We start from the raw sequence: 20,277 nt of genomic DNA, 5'->3' as shown, positions 1-20,277 counted from the left end.
TTTGTTTCTATGTTAAAATCATGATTAGGACAGGTACATAAATAGAAAGGTTAGGAGAGGTATGGGCCCATGACAGGCAATTGGAACTAGTTCAGTTAAGGGCCTGTTCCAGTTGGTGATGTTTTCAGCGACTGTCGGCATCATTGACTGACGTTTCAGGTCACCGAAATATTCGTGGCGTGCCGACGTATTGACACACAGTGTTTTTCGCTACATTTTTCTTGTCGCCTCTGAATTTTGAAAGTTCAAAATCTTTTGGCGACACTGATATGATGCCGGCAGTCGCCGAAACAATGGCCAAGTGGGACAGGCCCTTTAAAGCAGAGTGGTTGGCATGGAGGAGTTCAACCAAACGACCTGTTTCTGTGTTCTGTAACTCTATGACACTGATAACAATCAAGAAATCAATCCGAGTTAAGCAATTTAGTCAACACACACAATACCTGTTGCTGCATCTAAATATTTGGTCAGCAAATATTTACAACTGTGCCGCTTTTCAATAAAGGTCTCAACCTCCCTCTTGCAATGAATCATTCCAAGAAGCGTATCTAGAATGAGCTGCTACAGGAAGCTTTAGAAGCATATACAATTAGGCAATAGACAATAGGTGCAGGAGTAGGCCATTCGGCCCTTCGAGCCAGCACCGCCATTCAATGTGATCATGGCTGATCATCCCCAATCAGTACCCCATTCCTGCCTTCTCCCCATATCTCCTGACTCCGCTATCTTTAAGAGCCCTATCTAGCTCTCTCTTGAAAGTATCCAGAGAACTGGCCTCCACCGCCCTCTGAGGCAGGGAATTCCCCAGACTCACCACTCTCTGTGAGAAAAAGTATTTCCTTGTCTCCGTTCTAAAAGGCTTACTCCTTATTCTTAAACTGTGGCCCCTGGTTCTGGACTCCCCCAACATCGGGAACATGTTTCCTGCCTCTAGCGTGTCCAAACCCGTAACAATCTTATATGTTTCAATGAGATTCCCTCTCAACCTTCTAAACTCCAGAGTGTACAAGCCCAGCCGCTCCATTCTCTCAGCATATGACAGTCCCGCCATCCCGGGTATTAACCTTGAATTGTGACTTTTGAATGAAATTGATGGATACAAAGGGTTTGGTGGGCTCTGGGCTAAATGCAGACAAATGGGACGAGTCCAGTGTGCGTGCCATGTAGGCCCCCTCGGTCATGACGGACCTTGGTCGGATGCAGCCTGGGTGATCGATGTCAGATGGAGGACAGGCTGTTGCCCATGCAGCATGTCCCCCCTCTCCACGTCACTGATCGATCCAAAGGAACAGCAGGGCCATTACAGTTTGGCACCAGCTCCGTCGCAGGAGCTGCCAGAGCGAGGTTGTAGACAATGACGAACTGCCTTAGGGGCTCCGACTCCTGATTTTCTTGAGGCTTACTCCAGGAGCCTTTTCCATGAATGGATATGGCCACAAGGCAGTGGAGGTTTTAAATCAGAGTTTTCCCTCTCCTAGATGGACTGCCTTCCCAGGCTGACGAGACCCTTGACTGACTGCCCGAGACTTGTGGGGGCGGGAGCGCCTACCTTCCCGTGCAGGTCTATAGCACGTGCCAAAAGATAGACACAAAATGCTGGAGTAACTCAATGTGACAAGCAGTTTCTCTGGAGAGAAGGAGTCGGTGACATTTCGGGTTCAAGAGCCTTCTTCAGACTGGTCAGCATGGACAAGGTTGGCCGAAGGGCCTGTTTCCGTGCCGTCCATTGCACAGAAAAACCAAAGCTGAAACAAAGCCAGAATATATTGAGAGGCGGGATCTGCGCAGAGAGAAACAAATGTAATATTTCATCAGGAGCTGAGTGATTCAGCCAGCTTGCCTCTCCACAGTAACGGCCACTTTGTTTGTGTCCACAGCATCGTGTGGTATTGTCATGATGCAGAACTATTCCAAGCCACCATCGCAACTGCAAACAAAACCATTTTCACAAACTAAACAAATATTACACTGCAACAATCATCTCAGAAATAAACTTTGGAAAGTTAATAATGACTTCCTTGTATTTACTGAAACCAATTTAACATAGAAACTGTACATAAACATACTGTTTGTCCCAACACGTTGCTGTCAAGGCCTATTCCTCATTCATTCTACTTGCTTTGTTCCTTTCATCTGCTTTTCTTCAAACCTGAATCACAACCCATTCTTTGATATATTAAAGGTAGATAACAAATGATGGAGAAACTCAGCGGGTGATGCAGCATCTGTGGAGCGAAGGAATGGGTGACGTTTCGGGTCGAGACTTTTGATTAACAGAAAATCTAAACTTTGCAAAAATCTGCAAGGTTCGTGTTAGCAGTGAAATGTATGCAGTGAGCGAGGATTCCAGCTGTGTTTTCACACGTGGTGTCCAGTTGCCCTTGCTTTTTGCGCCAGATATCAGCACCTGGAGTCCCTAGTGTCTCCACTTCATAAAGCTACCACTAACATATCATCAACAGGATAGGCACAATCATCTCAGTAGATCTAGTGCATTTGGATATTCAAAAGGGATTTTGATTAGGTGAAGTATTAAGGTTCAATGCTCATCAGGCTGTGGGTAGTTAAAATGCTGGAGAAACTCAGCGGGTGAGGCAGCATCAATGGAACAAAGGAAATAGGTGATGTTTTGGGTCGAGACCCTTCTTCAATCTAATGTGGGAGTGGGGGGGAGCTATACCCCCACCCCCACCCCCACATCAGTCTGAAGAAGGGTCTCGACCTGAAACGTCATCTATTCTGAAGAAGGGTCACGACCCGAAATGTCACCCATTCCTTAGCTCTATAGATGCAGCTACACCCATTGATTTTTCCAGCATCTACAGTCCTTAAACATTCTTTAATATTGATTATTTTAATCTCTTTGATCATTAACTCATGTAACGCGTTCCATAGCGTCCCAGCTCACTGTTAGAAATGAGAAGTGGAAGGTAAACGTACTCTTGGAGAAAAGGTCCATGTTTTGGGATTCTTTGATTGCCAAGTTGCTCTGACGGTGTGGATATTGCTGAGAACCTGAAATACAGGAGAAAATGCCATTAAGTAAAGACGAATTATGTTGTTTAAACCAACTTCCAGCTTTCTGATCCCCACAATCAGCTGAAGAAGGGTCACAGAATAGGTAGCAAGGTGAAAAGTCAAAGTGACAGGCAGACAAAACCAGGGCAAAAATCAAAAAGGGCCACATTTCAACATAATTGTATAAGGGGTAAGAGCGTTGTAAAAACAAGCCTGAAGGCTTTGTGTCTCAATGCAAGGAGTATTCGTAATAAGGTGGATCAGTTGAACGTGCAAATAGCCATTAATGATTATGATATAGTTGGGATCACGGAGACATGGCTCCAGGGTGACCAAAGCTGGGAGCTGAACATCCAGGGATATTCAATATTCAGGAGGGATAGAGAGAAAGGAAAAGGAGGTGGGGTAGCGTTACTGGTTAGAGGAGATTAACGCAATGGAAAGGAAGGACATTAGTTTGGAGGATGTGGAATCGGTATGGGTAGAGCTGCGAAACACTAAGGGGCAGAAAACGCTGGTGGGTGTTGTGTACAGGCCACCTAACAGTAGTAGTGAAGTTGGAGATGGCATCAAACAGGAAATTAGAAATGCGTGCAACAAAGGCAAAACAGTTATAATGGGTGACTTCAATCTACATATAGATTGGGTGAATCAAATTGGCAGGGGTGCTGAGGAAGAGGATTTCTTGGAATGTATGCGGGATAGTTATCTAAATCAACATGTAGAGGAACCAACGATAGAGCAGGCTATTTTAGACTGGGTATTGAGTAATGAGGGTTAGTTAGCAGTCTTGTTGTGCGTGGCCCCTTGGGCAAGAGTGACCATAATATGGTTGAGTTCTTCATTAGGATAGAGAGTTAATTCAGAAACAATGGTTCTGAACTTAAAGAAAGGTAACTTTGAGGGTATGAGACGTGAATTGCCCAAGATTGACTGGCAATTAATTCTAAAAGGGTTGACGGTGGATATGCAATGGAAGGCATTTAAAGACTGCATGGATGAACTACAACAATTGTTCATCCCAGTTTGGCAAAAGAATAAATCAGGGAAGGTAGTGCATTCGTGGAACAAGGGAAATCAGGGATAGTATCAAAGCGAAGGATGATGCGTACAAATTAGCCAGAAAAAGCAGCCTACCAGAGGACTGGGAGAAATTCAGAGACCAGCAGAGGAGGACAAAGGGCTTAATTAGGAAAGGAAAAATAGATTATGAAAGAAAACTGGCAGTGAACATAAAAACTGACTGCAAAAGTTTTTATAGATATGTGAAGAGAAAAAGATTAGTTAAAACAAATGTAGGTCCCTTGCAGTCAGAAACAGGTGAATTGATCATGGGGAACAAGGATATGGCAGACCAATTGAATAACTACTTTGGTTCTGTCTTCACTAAGGAAGACATAAATAATCTGCCGGAAATAGCAGGGGACCGCGGGTCAAAGGAGTTGGAGGAATTGAGTGAAATCCAGGTTAGTCGGGAAATGGTGTTGGGTAAATTGAATGGATTAAAGGCCGATAAATCCCCAGGGCCAGATAGGCTGCATCCCAGAGTACTTAACGAAGTAGCTCCAGAAATAGTGGATGCATTAGTAATAATCTTTCAAAACTCTTTAGATTCTGCAGTAGTTCCTGAGGATTGAAGGATAGCAAACGTAACCCCACTTTTTAAGAAGGGAGGGAGAGAGAAAACGGGGAATTACAGACCAGTTAGTCTAACATCGGTAGTGGGGAAACTGCTAGAGTCAGTTATTCAAAATGGGATAGCAGCACATTTGGAAAGTGGTGAAATCATTGAGCAGTCAGCAAGGATTTACGAAAGGTAAATCATGTCTGACGAATCTTATAGAATTTTTCGAGGATGTAACTAGTAGCGTAGATAGGGGAGAACCAGTGGATGTGGTGTATCTAGACTTCCAGAAGGCTTTCGACAAGGTCCCACATAAGAGATTAGTATACAAACTTAAAGCACACGGCATTGGGGGTTCAGTATTGATGTGGATAGAGAACTGTCTGGCAAACAGGAAGCAAAGAGTAGGAGTAAACGGGTCATTTTCACAATGGCGGGCAGTGACTAGTGGGGTACCGCAAGGCTCAGTGCTGGGACCCCAGCTATTTACAATATATATTAATGATCTGGATGAGGGAATTGAAGGCAATATCTCCATGTTTGCGGATGACACTAAGCTGGGGGACAATGTTAGGTGAGAGGAGGATGCTAGGAGACTGCAAAGTGACTTGGATAGGCTGGGTGAGTAGGCAGTGAAGAAAGCAAATGGTATGTTAGCTTTCATAGCAAAAGGATTTGAGTATAGGAGCAGGGAGCAGTTGTACAGGGTCTTGGTGAGATCACACCTGGAGTATTGCGTACAGTTTTGGTCTCCAAATCTGAGGAAGGACATTATTGCCATAGAGGGAGTACGGAGAAGGTTCACCAGACTGATTCCTGGGATGTCAGGACTGTCTTATGAAGAAAGACTGGATAGACTTGGTTTATACTCTCTAGAATTTAGGAGATTGAGAGGGGATCTTATAGAAACTTACAAAATTCTTAAGGGGTTGGACAGGCTAGATGCAGGAAGATTGTTCCCGATGTTCGGGAAGTCCAGGACAAGGGGTCACAGCTTAAGGATAAGGGGGAAATCCTTTAAAACCAAGATGAGAAAAACTTTTTTCACACAGAGAGTGGTGAATCTCTGGAACTCTCTGCCACAGAGGGTGGCTGAGGCCAGTTCATTGGCTATATTTAAGAGGGAGTTAGATGTGGCCTTTGTGGCTAAGGGGATCAGAGGGTATGGAGAGAAGGCAGGTACGGGATACTGAGTTGGATGATCAGCCATGACCATATTGAATGGTGGTGCAGGCTCGAAGGGCCGAATGGCCTACTCCTGCACCTAATTTCTATGTTTCTATGTTTCTAACCTCATACAAGAACGAATTAATGAATGAATAAGTTTATTGGCCAAGTATTCACATACAAGGAATTTGCCTTGGTGCTCCGCACACAAGTGACAACATGACATACAGGGACCCCACCACTCGCCACATCTTCCCATCTCCCCCTATGTCTGCCTTCCGCAAAGACCGCTCCCTCCATAACTCCCTTGTCAACTCTTCCCTTCCCTCCCGTACCACCCCCTCCCCGGGCACTTTCCGTTGCAACCGCAAGAAATGCAACACCTGTCCCTTCACCTCCCCCCTCGACTCCATTCAAGGTCCCAAGCAGTCGTTTCAGGTGCGACAAAGGTTCACCTGTATCTCCTCCAACCTCATCTACTGCATCCGCTGCTCTAGATGTCAGCTGATTTACATTGGGGAGACTAAGCGGAGGCTGGGCGATCGTTTCACCGAAATAACCATCCTGAACACCCAGTGGCTCAGCACTTCAACTCCCCCTCCCATTCCCAATCCGACCTCTCTGTCCTGGGTCTCCTCCATGGCCAGAATGAGCAACATCGAAAATTGGAGGAACAGCACCTCATATTCCGCCTGGGTTGCTTGCGTCCGGATGGCATGAACGTTGAATTCTCCCAGTTTTGCTAGCGCTTGCTGTCTCCTCCCCTTCCTCAACCGTCGAGCTGTCTCCTCCCATCCCCCCGCCCTCGGGCTCCTCCTCCTCCCTTTTTCCTTCCTTCCGCCAACGACCCCCCATCAGTCTGAAGAAGGGTTTCGGCCCGAAACGTCGCCTATTTCCTTCGCTCCATAGATGCTGCTGCACCCGCTGAGTTTCTCCAGCATTTTTGTGTACCCTGACATACAGGGACAGTTAGGAATGACACATTAATAATAAAACATTATCGATTAAAATTGTGAATTAAATAAAATACCAGACCAAAGATTTTTGGTTATTGAATAGAGCAACTACTCGTGGATAAAAACTGTTTTTATGTCTGGCTGTGGCAGCTTTGACAGTCCGGAGTCGCCTTCCAGAGGGAAGTGATTCAAAGAGTTTGTGGCCAGGGTGAAAGGGGTCAGAGATGATCTTGCCCGCTCGCTTCCTGGCCCTTGCAGTGTACAGTTCATCAATGGAGGGAAGGTTGCAGCCAATAACCTTCTCTGCTGATCGGACGATTCGCTGAAGCCTCCGGATGTCGTACTTGGTGGCTGAGCCAAACCAGACCATGATGGAGAAGGTGAGGACAGACTCTACGATGGCCATGTAGAATTGGACCATCATTGCCTATGGCAGATTGTGCTTCCTCAACAGCCAAATATCTGTAGCCTCCCTTTGATCTGGTATTTTGTTGGTTCACATGCTTGATCAATGGTGTTTCATCATTAATGTTTTATTATTATTAATGTTTAGTGTTTTCTGAGTCATTCGTAACTGTCACTGTACGTCATGTTGTCACTTGTGGGTGGAGCACCAATGCAAATTCCTTGTATGTGAATACTTGGCCAATAAACTTACTTACTTACTTACATGCCTGGTATGGAGGGACATGGATGACCTGCGGGCAGATTAGTTGAACCCGGCATCGTGTTTGGCAGCTGTGCTGTTCTACGCAAGGTCTGCTTCGTCTGGGCTTCATTACCTTCTCTCTTCTCCACCCAGGTAGTTTAGTTTAGTTTATTGTCAAGTGTACAGTGTACAAAACAGGTAGGCTTGTATTCACTGGAGTTTAGAAGGATGAGAGGGAATCTTATAGAAACATATAAAATTATAAAAGGACTGGATGCAGGAAAAATGTTCCCAATGTTGGGCGAGTCCAGATCAGGGGCCAGTCTGAGAATAAAGGGGAGGCCATTTAAGAATGAGGTGAGAAAAAACTTTTTCACCCAGAGAGTTGTGAATTTGTGGAATTCCCTGCCACAGAGGGCAGTGGAGGCCAAGTCACTGGATGGATTTAAGAGAGAGTTAGAACTCTAGGGGCTAGTGGAGTCAAGGGATATGGGGAGAAGGCAGGCACGGGTTATTGATTGGGGACGATCAGCCATGATCACAATGAATGGCGGTGCTGGCTCGAAGGGCCGAATGGCCTCCTATACAGTGAAAAGCTTATTTGTTGTGTGCTATCCAGTCAAAAGAATGGCTTACCCCTTATTCTTAACCAGGGTGAGACTGGTTCTTGATTATGCTGCTCATGGGCGGAGATCCTGCAGGGGACGGGTGGGACACGATCCCCCCCCCCTTATGCTTTGAGAGTTGGGGGACAATCCCCCCCATGTTATGTAATCCGGACTTTATCAGACGCTTTCTGATCGGCCCGTTCGCGGAGCCTTTCAGCGCCCGGTGTGCCTTAAAGTCAAACTGCTGCATCGAGGCGATCGAGGCGATCAAGGCTCCCGATGTTGAATGCCCACGCCGGGAGATGAAAGGCCCTGCGAACGGGCCAATTCAAGCCCCACGATTCGGAGCGGACGAAGCTGCTGTTGCTGGAGTTCCGAGTCGAATGGTCACCAACCAGGTCAGTTTCCGATGTTACCGTCCACAGGGTGCACGGCTGAAACCTTGTGTGTGTGTGTGTGTGTGTGTGTGTGTGTGTGTGTGTGTGTGTGTGTGTGTGTGTGTGTGTGTGTGTGTGTGTGTGTGTGTGTGTGTGTGTGTGTGTGTGTGTGTGTGTGCATACACTCACACACACGTGCGCGTTTTGATAGGGATTTCCGTGCCTGATGCTGCTGGCTTTGTCGAGGCAGCTGAAGAGTGGATCAAGGCAATGAAGGGAGGTTGGTAGGAAGGGAGGTTACACAGAAAAGCTGGAGAAACTCAGCGGGTGCAGCAGCATCTATGGAGCGAAGGAAATAGGCAACGTTTCGGGCCGAAACCCTTGGTAGGAAGGGAGGTGACTACTGCTGCCATGGTGGGACAAGCTACAATGCACTCATGAAGGACATATTAGCAGGTGGCTTACCCTTTGACCATCAAATAGACAGCAGCGAACCTGTCTGCTTAGCACCTCGACCGCAGTGGCCGGGAAAGGAATCATCTTGCAGCTCCACAGGGTAAACATCAGTTCCGTGTGTGTCTTCCTTGGGCGCACCTGCCAAGGTCAAACACAGTCAGCACCTCAGATGGAGAGGTTAAAGTTAACAGCTCATTATTCAATTATCCAATCTTCCCTGTCCCGCCTGCAACTGGTCCAAAACGCCGCAGCGAGACTCCTGACGGGCACCCGATAAAGGGACCACATCACCCCGATCCTGGCCTCTCTCCACTGGCTCCCTGTGCGGTTCAGAATCAACTTCAAGATCCTCCTCTATGTCTACAAAGCCCTTAACGGGCTTGCCCCCACCTACATGACAAGTCTGCTCACCCACCACACCACCTCCAGGTCCCTCAGATCGGCCGACTTGGGGTTACTGAACATCCCGCGGTCCAGGCATAAGCTCAGGGGCGACCGACTGTGCCTTTGCGGTTGCAGCTCCTAGACTGTGGAACGGCATCCCCCTTCCCATCAGAACTGCCCCCTCCAACGACTCCTTCAAGTCGAGACTTAAAACTCATCTTTACTCTCAAGCCTTTCTTGACGTCCTCTGAGGGAGGGCTATATGTGTGTATTTATGTATGTACTTAATCTATGAACCAATGTTGTATAACGTTAGTACCTCCACCAATGTAAAGCACTTTGGTCAACGAGAGTTGTTTTTTAAATGTGCTGTAGAAATAAAAGTGACTTGACTTGACTTGATGATTTAGCCAGTGTTAACGCAGACGGCAGAACATGAGAGGTGTAAGTACTCAGCAGATCTGGCAGTGTTTATGGAGGGGGAAACAGTTCATGCTTTAACAGGGCGTTGACCAGTTCCCATGAAATAAGGATGAAGAAAGAAAATTAAATCAAATATTACTCATATTACATGACCACTCTTCAAGGAAGCAAACAACCCTCTGCTCAGGTAGACAAAAATGCTGGAGAAACTCAGCGGGTGAGGCAGCATCTACGGAGCGAAGGAAACAGGTGACGTTTCGGGTCGAGACCCTTCATAGATGCTGCCTCACCCACTGAGTTTCTCCAGCATTTTTGTCTACCTTCTATTTTGCAGCATCTGCAGTTCCTTCTTAAACAAACCTCTGCTCAGTGTGCCGAGGCCTACCTGAATCCCCCGGTTGCAAAACACTCTAACTCCCCCTGCCATTCCCACACTGACCATTCTGTCCTGGGCCTCCTCCATTGTCAGAGTGAGGCCCAGTGCAAATTGGATGAACAGCACCTCATATTTTGCTTGGGTAGTTTACACCCCAGCGGTATGAACATTGACTTCTCTAACAACAAGTAAACCTTGCATCCCCCCTCTCTCTCTCTCTCATATAACCATATAACAATTACAGCACGGAAACAGGCCATCTCGACCCTTCTAGTCCGTGCCGAACACGTATTCTCCCCTAGTCCCATATACCTGCGCTCAGACCATAACCCTCCATTCCTTTCCCGTCCATATAACTATCCAATTTAGTTTTAAATGATAAAAACGAACCTGCCTCCACCACCTTCACTGGAAGCTCATTCCACACAGCTACCACTCTCTGAGTAAAGAAGTTCCCCCTCATGTTACCCCTAAACTTCAGTCCCTTAATTCTCAAGTCATGTCCCCTTGTTTGAATCTTCCCTACTCTCAGTGGGAAAAGCTTATCCATGTCAACTCTGTCTATCCCTCTCATCATTTTAAAGACCTCTATCAAGTCCCCCCTTAACCTTCTGTGCTCTTATTCAACCTTTCTCTGTAACTTAGTTGCTGAAACCAAGGCAACATTCTAGTAAATCTCCTCTGTACTCTCTCTATTTTGTTAACATCCTTCCTATAATTAGGCGACCAGAATTGTACACCATACTCCAGAATTGGCCTCACCAATGCCTTGTACAATTTTAACATTACATCCCAACTTCTATACTCAATGCTCTGATTTATAAAGGCCAGCACATCAAAAGCTTTCTTTACCACCCTATCTACATGAGATTCCACTTTCAGGGAACTGTGCACAGTTATTCCCAGATCCATCTGTTCACCTGCATTCTTCAATTCCCTACCATTTACCATGTACGTCCTATTTTGATTTGGCCTGCCAAGATGTAGCACCTCACACTTATCAGTATTCCCCATCTCTCTCTCTCTCTCTCTCTCTCTCCCCTCTCTCGCTCTCTCTCTGTCCCTTAAGGGGATTTTGAATTATACAGGAATGGGGTTTGTGGAAGTACCATTTGTTTACCAGATGTTCTGTATTGGTATTATGTAAGGGCAGCAAGGCAGAGTTTACAAATTAATAACTGAAGCATACTTACACCCCCATCCACTTTGTCCAAATGAAGGTCTTTGAAGCACAGATTAGATTGAGTTAACATTGGCTGCAGGAAGTAACTCATATGGAATTTATTTCCTGTGGCGGGGAAATAAGTAATGAGGCCATTTGTACACTAATTGCAACAATAGTTGGAGTAATAATGCAGGTATGAGTTATGAGTAGAGCCAGGATGTTTAGGCACTAAAAACTGAAATAGGCAGGCAAAAAGGCTTCATAAAATTACAAAAAACACACGTAAATGGCATTTATTGACAAAAAAAGGCATAAAAAGGCATGTATTTCCACCAGCAAAATATGGTTTAAAAATGATAATAATGTATACTACATTAAATGACCAAAGTTGCCTGGTCCCTAGCATTCTTTCCAAATTATTTGGTGTTAAACTATGCTGTCTGTCAGACAGAATATGCTTCAGTTGTGAAAATCTTCTTTCTACCTCAGCTGAGGTCACTGGTGCATACCCGAAACAAGCTACAGCTCGATATTCATGTCGATATATTGTGCATTACAACTACCTTTGAGAACTTTAGCTATGCTTTGTATTTCTTCAAGATCTTTGTTAGCTAAACTCACTCTCTCACATTTTCCTTGTATGACTTTACCTACATCAAGTGTTCTACTAGAGGGGTGAACACGCTGGATCATGTCTACACCAATATCAAGCACGCGTATAGAGCCATCCCCCTCCCCCAACTCGGCCAGTCAGATCATCTCTCCCTCCTGCTCTCTCCAGCCTACACCCCCCTCAGACGCAGTGCCAGGCCCACCATAAAATCTGTTACAACCTGGCCTGAAAATGCACTCTCCAATCTACAGGACTGCTTTACACAGACAAACTGGGACATATTCGAACACCAGGATCTGGAAACTCTCACAGAATCGGTGCTGGACTATATCAAGTTCTGCATCGGAAATGTGTCTGTAGACAAAAACATACCGGTTTTCCCAAACCAGAAACCCTGGATGTCCAGCCAGGTCCGCACACTCCTCAGAGCCCGCGATGCTGCCTTCAGGTCAGGTGACAGAGCTCTGTACAGGGCTGCTCGAGCCGATCTGAAAAGTGGTATTAAAAAAGCCAAGGCGGACCATAAGAGGAGCATAGAGTCCCACTTGTCCAGCAATAATACACGGGAGGTATGGCGGGGCATACAAGACATTACCAACTACAGAGGCTGTGCCACAAAGTCAGAAGACCTGAGTGCGCCGCTGGCAGAAAAGCTAAATTGCTTCTTCTCCCGCTTTGAAACATCACAACAGCAGCACTCACCTGCTACAGCCCTGTTCCCACCCTCACCTGGCTCCTGTACTACCCCACTCACTGTCAGGGAGCACGATGTCAGACGGGTGCTCCTGGCAGTGAACCCCAAGAAGGCTACCGGCCCAGATGGAGTACCTGGTAAGGTGCTCAAAGCGTGCGCCCACCAGCTCACTGCCATCTTCACCAGAATTTTCAACCTCTCCCTGGCCCAGGCAGTTATTCCGTCCTGCCTAAAATCAGCCACAATCGTCCCTGTGCCGAAGAAGTCTACCATCACCAGCCTTAATGACTACCGTCCTGTGGCCCTCACTCCGGTAATCACGAAGTGCTTCGAGAGGTTGGTCCTCCAGCACATCAAGGACTATCTACCACCAGACCTCGACCCCCACCAATTCGCCTATCGCCTAAACAGACCCACAGAAGACGCCATTACCGTAGCTCTCCACTCTGTGCTGAGCCATCTGGAGCAGGGGCAGAGCTACGTCCGGATGCTCTTTGTGGATTTTAGTTCAGCCTTTAATACAATCATTCCGGACATTCTCATAGGTAAACTGGTCACTCTCGGCCTCCCCACTGTCACATGTGCCTGGATAAAGGATTTCCTCACCAACCGGCCCCAGACTGTGAGACTCGGCCCCCACCTCTCCTCCACTCGCAGGTTGAGTACCGGTTCCCCACAGGGCTGTGTGCTAAGCCCCCTCTTATACTGTCTCTACACCTACGACTGTAGTCTGGCCCACAACAACAACCGCATCGTCAAATTTGCTGACGACACTACTGTGGTCGGACTTATTTCGAGGGGAGACGAGGCAGCCTACAGAGAGGAAGTCCTGAAGTTGACAACCTGGTGCTCAGAAAACAATCTGGCTCTGAACACCAGGGAAACAAAAGAGCTCATTGTCGACTTCAGGAGGCACAGCACCGACTTAGCCCCCCTACACATCAACGGCGAGTGTGTGGAGAGGGTCAACACCTTCCGGTTTCTCGGCGTCCATATCGCTGCTGACATCTCCTGGACGGACAACACGACAGCGGTCATCAAGAAGGCTCAGCAGCGGCTGCACTTCCTGAGGGTCCTCAGGAAGCACAACCTGGACTCTAACCTGCTGCTGACCTTCTACCGCTCGTCCATCGAGAGCCTGCTGACATACTGCATTACAGCATGGTATGGCAGCTGCACCATGGCAGACAGGGAGAGGCTTCAGAGAGTAACCAGGACAGCGCAGAGGATCATTGGCTGCCCTCTCCCCTCCCTGATGGACATCTACACCTCCCGCTGCCTTAGCAGGGCAAAGAAGATCATCAAAGACAGCTCCCATCCTGCGTTTGGACTGTTCGACCTGCTGCCCTCTGGAAGGCGCTATAGGTGCATCAAATCCAGGACAAACAGACTCAGGAATAGTTGCTTTCCGAGAATTATATCTACTATAAATTCAAATTCACACATGCACTGACTACACCGCCCAACACGGACTTCCATCTGTATATATGTATATATGTATGTAGCGCCGCAGAATTTGTGCACCTATTCCCCCCCCCCCCCCCCCCCCCATCTCCCTTCTGTTTTTTGTTTTTTCTGTTTCTTGTTTTTTGTGCTAAATAGTAAGATTAAACGAGTACTTACCAGTACGAAGTTTGATCTGTATTTTATGAGGAGTTACGATGAGGGATTACATGAAGAACCCACCCAGCGCGCAGGCGCGGCATACTTCCAAGCAGCGGTGTGGAATCACAGATAGACACAAGTTGAAGTAAAGATAGTAAAGACCAACGAGACATTAGTCCGAATTTGATCTATATAATGAGGGTGGGAGCGGAGGGCACGTAATCCCTCATCGTAACTCCTCATAAAATACAGATCAAACTTCGTACTGGTAAGTACTCGTTTAATCTTACTATTTTACTTCGGAGTCACGTGAGTGACTACGTGAAGACTTCAAAGGTCTGTGATTTCAAACCGTGTAACAGTTATATCACTCACTGCCGAAAGATCATCGAGGGAGGAAGTGGTAGCTAAAGACCAACAAGTTTGTTTAGTTATAAAAGAAATGTTTATTAACTATAACTAAGAGTAGCTCCCATGGGCTTTAAATCATAACTTTGCGGTTTCTAAAATGGTATCCGCAAAGACGTCCTGTTCCATCAGCGGTTTTCTGTAAAATCGTTGGAATGTCGATTCCCTTGACCATCCCGCTGCTCTGAGGATGTGGTCTAGGGGAACCTGCATCCTATCCGCCGCTGAGGTGGACGCTGCCCTGGTTGAATGGGATTTAAAAACATTTGTGTTAATCCCTGCCATGCTGAGGACCTGTTTCAACCATCTGGATAATGTCTGGCTGGTAACCCGTCCAAAAGGCTTTCTGTGGCTATCCCATAAGGCTTTCTCTCTCCCTCTAAGCGTTTGGGTTGTGTCTAGATAATGATGAAGGCGGGTCACCACACACAGCCTAGGTTCTGGAGGGTAAGCCCGGAAGATCAACGGGGAGTTTGATGTACCTGGTCTACTTTGTTTTACCAACCCCGGCATGGTGAAAGTAATGGTATCTGGGGTGGTCACCATGTAGTTCAGATTTAGCTGATGGAGCGACTGAACCCTTTGAGCTGAGACAAGCGCCATGAGCATGAGGGTCTTATAAGTGGACTGTTCCAGGCTCAGGGATCCCACCGGAGGCCAACCTCGAAGGTGTGTCAGAACTACACTCACATCCCACATGTGGGTGTATCTAGGTGTAGGGGGTTTGGTATTAAAGATCCCCTTAAGGAGTCTGATGACTAGAGGGTGGGATCCCACACTATGCTGTCCTATCGGCATGAGGTATGCGGACAGTGCGCTCCGAGCCGTACTGATGGCACTGTAGCTCATCTTGAGATCATGGTGCAGGTGGGCCAGGAACTCCAGCACATCCGAGATCGAAGCCGTCTTGTAGGATGTCCCTGCGTCCAGACAGTACTGTTCCCATTTCCTGATGAAGGTCAGGTACTGTTTCTTGGTGGAAACTCGCAGGGATGCCGACATGGTGGTGATTGTTCTGTCTGATAACCCCAATCCCCGGTAAGGCCTGTTCAAAATCTGGAAACCAGGAGTTTCAATTTTTGGTGGCATGGATGGCTAATGCCAGTTACCGGGTGAGTCAATAATTGGGGGTGGTGATGAAGGACCATAGGTGTCTCTACCACCATGTCGTGGAACATTGGGAACCATGGTTGGGTAGGCCAGTCGGGCACGACCAGAATGCCAGAGGCTGAGTCTGCCTGAATTTTCTGGAGTACCCGACTGATGAGGCAGAAGGGAGGGAAAGCATAGAAAAAGAAATTTCCCCAATCCAGCGTGAAGGCATCTACTGCTGCTGCCTCTGGGTCTGGTTCCCAAGCCACATACATGGGTAGTTGGTGATTTAACCTAGACGCAAACAAATCTATATCTGGCGTACCATATTGCTTGACAATTTTAGCAAATAATTTTGGGTCCAACATCCATTCGATGTTGTCGTTGAATTTTCGTGACCTGGTGTCCGCCACTAAATTTAGCTTGCCTGGTAAATAGGCAGCTGATAGCCAAATATGTCTCTCGACACACCATTGCCAGATTATAGCAGTTAATTTGTCGCATGATACTGATTTAATGCCACCCATGTGCTGGATATAAGATACTGCCGTAGTGTTGTCGATCATGATTCTAACATGCACGTGCCGCATATCAGATGCATATGCTTTTAGCCCATAAAAGGCGGCGAGCATTTCCAAAAATTTAATGCCCAGTGATTGTAGTAGCGATGCCTCTGAGTTAGTCCATCTGCCACCTGTGCTGTCTATGGAGTTAGTAGCTCCCCAGCCTAAAGCACTGGCATCCGTTGCAATGGTTATGTTAGGATTGGTTACGGCGATAGGACTGTGACTGTGCCAAATATTGTCAACCCACCACTGAAGTTCTGATTTGGCTTCAGCGGGGTAACTCCATTTTGCGATCATAATGCCCCCTATGAAGGCGTAATGCATGAGTCCTTGCTCTTTGTAGATTTTGATAATGCAAGGGCCCATGTTGGGCAGCCGGAAATGCTGCTACTATAGAGCCAATAACTCTGGCTACATGCCGTATTCTAGGTTGCGGTGTAGCAATTAAATGGCTACAAGCTTCAATGAGTGAAACTGTTTTGTCTCTGGGCAGAGTGACAGTCATGTGAATCGTGTCAATAGTGAAGCCTAGGTAATCCATGTTAGTAGTAGGCTCCAATATTGATTTATCTGGGTGAAGGATAAAACCCAAAGTTTCAAGGAGTTGTTTAGTGGCTAACACTCCTGCGACAGCTTGTTCCCGTGTTCTTCCTAATATGAGAACATCGTCCAGATAGGCCACAACTAAATGTTTTAGTTCTCTCAATTTCTTCATGGCCACTTTAAGAATTTTCGTAAATAGTCTGGGAGCTGTCGTTAAACCATTGGGCAAAACTCGGTACTGCCATAGCTGGCCACTCCAGATAAATTTCAGATATTTAAAGTAATCTTTATGAATGGGTACCAAATAGTAAGCATCTTTGATATCTATGCTTGCCATGTAGTATCCCTTGGAGATCAGTTGTCTGGCAGTGACAAATGTCTCCATTTTGAAATGTTGATACTCAACAGACTGATTAAGTGACGTCAGATCAATAATAATGCGACATCCACCATCTTTTTTGGTTTTGAGAAAAATATTTGATACAAATTCTTGCGGCTCGTGTGTGGTCATTTCTATGATGCCTTTAGCCACGAGCCGATCAAGTTCAGCTTGTCCTTCTACCTTCTCAACTGCCGAGGGAAGGAACACCCTTTGGGGCATGTGCTGAACTGGCGGTTCTACGCCTGGTTTGAACTCAATTTTGTATCCACTAATACTGTTGAGTATAAACTTATTGTTAGTAAGGGAGCACCAAACATGCTTGAAGAACCTCAAACGTCCCCCTGTTAATACTACACCCTTTGTCTGTGTATGTTGACAGGAACCAGACCCACCTACCTCCATGTTCACTTGTGGGGTCGTTTTCGGTGGGTCTGGCCCAAGGTTGTCCGTGTTGGTGCTGCGGTGGGGCGGCGCATCTTCCCACGGCCCCGCCCTGGGCCCCGCGCTAAAAAAGCGCTCTGGGGTTAGTGGGCGGCGGTCACCAGGCTTTCACCAGCTCGGTATCTGCTGGTGGCTGCCGACTGGGGTCTTCACCCTGCTCGGTCCTGGCCCTGCCCTCATGAGGCCTACTGGTTTTGCCGCCTCTTCCAACTCCTTCAGCCTTTTGGCCAGATCCGCACCAAATAGCAGCGCCTGTCGTTCGGGCGCTGGAGCTTTACAGAGGCCGGCATATGTTGGGTTGAGGGCAGGCCTGATGTTGTCCCGCCGTAGGCTATTTAGCTCATAGGTGGTGCTGCACATCAGTGCGAGGGCATCCTGCTGGGGTATGGTCAGGTCTTCATCCCCCAACGGACCGAGCAAAGGCGGTGACGGCTGCTGAGTGGAGCTTCAGGACTCGCTGCATTTTGACTTCCTGAGCCCTGATTTGCTGCCCCAGCTGGTTCCAGATCTGCCCATTGACCGTTTTGACCCTCAGCGCCTCGCAATTTTCTGGCGCTATGTAATTGTCAAGGGCCTGCTGGACAGCCTTGTCCTGCAGCGGGTTGTTGGACAGCCTGTTTATGGTGGCCGCCATTCTGGGTGGCAATACCATCCCAGTTGTTGGTGGTGCCGCATATCGGCCCACTACACCCAGTAGCTCTTCTTCCGGCACGCCCGGCATGCTGATGGTATCCTCCGCCTGCCCTTGGGATAGGCCAGCCCAGTCCTGGCCTCCCTTACTGCCCTCGAACATAGAGGGTACAGAAGGGTGTGGAGAGGAGGAGGCCAAAGCCCGTCCTCCTGGGAGATGCCGCATCTCCTCGTTTATCATTCGCTCTAGGAGCTGCCTCATGCAGCTGATCCGAGCGTCTCCCCTTTTCGGTGGGGGAGAGTGTTCCCGTTCCTCCGATTCATCGGAGGACACCGGCCGGTCGGTTTTATGTGTCGCCTTCCTCCCTGTGCGGGGCGTTGAAATCTGCAGCACTGGGGGCGGCTCGGTGTCGGGTGAGCGGGAGCGTTGAAAAAGCTCCTCCGCTGCGAGAGGCTGCCGTCCCGCTATGGACCCGTCCTCGGGTGGAGTTGGGCAGGCAGTCCTCCTGGCTGGTCGCTTGCGAGAGGCCATGATTCTCTCTGGAGCGACTCTGTAACAAAAAGGGCACTTACCTGAGGTCTTGTCTTTATGCTGCAGCTGGAGAGCCTGGCTCCAGCTGCTGCCGCTGTTGCACTGCTGACGTAATGCCGCGCCTGCGCGCTGGGTGGGTTCTTCACGTAGTCACTCACGTGACTCCGAAGTAAAATTGTATGTATGCACTGAGTACGAGCAGCTTTCAGTTTCACTGTACATGTATAGTGACAATAAATGGCATATCTACATCACCAGGAACTTTTCGAATATCGTCATTTACGTTACTTTGTTGAAAAACCTGCAAGTTATTCACTAATGGTTCGCCACGTTTCTTCTCAAGGGAAGTGGTAGCTTGTGGGAAGTTTGCAAAATTGGAAGCAATAAATAGATCTTGGAGAAGACTGAACCAGCGGGCAGCGGCACGAACGAATGAACGGCTGACGGTGGCGTCCCAGGTTTCACCCCGGTGGTGGAAACTTTCTTGTAATTTATGCAATGTTAACATATTAATAATAACAATAATATTAACTTGTTAACATAGAAAACGTCATTGTGGTACAACTAGAGAAAATAGCACGCCCTTTTAGCAAAGCGGCAAAAAAAGGCTGATTTAAGCACACGATCGTGAAAAAGGCATTATCTTGGTGAAATCATCAAAAAAGGCACATGGCATTTATGGCAAAATCATGGCTCTAGTTATGAGACAGGATCAGCATTCACAAAAGGGCAGCACAGTGGTTCAGCTGCTGCCTCACTGCGGCAGAGACCCAGGTTCAAACCCTGCGGCCTCTGACTGTGGGAAGCTTGGGTATCTTCCAGTGCTCGGGTATCCCTGTCACCCCCCCCCACGGCCGAGCTCAGTCCCGGTAAACGGCAGCCTGAAGGGGGAAGCCACTTAGCCGGTTCCCCACATGTACGAGCCGGCCCCTGTACAAGAGCGGTACAATGGGGCCAACAACGACGGACATTGTGGGAAAGGAGCGACTCTGGTAGGAGAGGAGAGGGAAACCTGGATTCATAAGTGATAGGAATAAACTAGGCCATTCGGCCCATCAATTCTACTCCACCATTCAATTACGTCCGATCACGGCCGATAAGAAAAACATTTTTCACACAGAGAGTGATGAATCTCTGGAACTCTCTGCCACAGAAAGTAGTTGAGGCCAGTTCATTGGCTATATTTAAGAGGGAGTTAGATGTGGCCGTTGTGGCTAAAGGGATCAGGGGGTATGGAGAGAAGGCAGGTACGGGATACTGAGTTGGATGATCATATTGAATGGCGGTGCAGGCTCGAAGGGCCGAATGGCCTACTCCTGCACCTATTTTCTATGTTTCTATCTATCTCCCCCTCCTAACCCCATTCTCCCTCCTTCTCCCCATAGACCCCGATACCCGGACTAATCAAGAATCTGTCAATGTCTGCCAGCCGGGCTCTGAAGGCCGGCTGTGGGAGGCATCCCTGGGGAACAAAGGTGGAGGGGCGAGGAGAGGGACGCAGCTTCACTGGTCCAAGGGAAGGTGACGGCTGGAGGCCCTGCAGAAGCATGGGGCTCGCCTGGATCGGG

General features: G+C 47.8%; 1 protein-coding gene across 1 annotated transcript in view; it reads right to left on the bottom strand.

The window, feature by feature from the left end:
• Window positions 1-2,858: 2,858 nt before the first annotated feature.
• Window positions 2,859-20,277, bottom strand: part of LOC129693744 (nephrocystin-1-like) — a 71,194-nt gene continuing 53,775 nt past the window's right edge. Inside the window, 3 exon segments of the mRNA XM_055630515.1 lie at window positions 2,859-3,015; window positions 8,865-8,993; window positions 11,232-11,326. Coding sequence (XP_055486490.1) covers window positions 2,911-3,015; window positions 8,865-8,993; window positions 11,232-11,326 — 329 coding nt within the window. The 3' untranslated portion in view covers window positions 2,859-2,910.

Source organism: Leucoraja erinacea, unplaced genomic scaffold, assembly GCF_028641065.1.
Source record: "Leucoraja erinacea ecotype New England unplaced genomic scaffold, Leri_hhj_1 Leri_409S, whole genome shotgun sequence".
Lineage (NCBI taxonomy): Eukaryota > Metazoa > Chordata > Chondrichthyes > Rajiformes > Rajidae > Leucoraja > Leucoraja erinaceus.
Note: the sequence above shows the minus strand (reverse complement) of the source record. Positions and strands in the feature narration are given on the sequence as shown.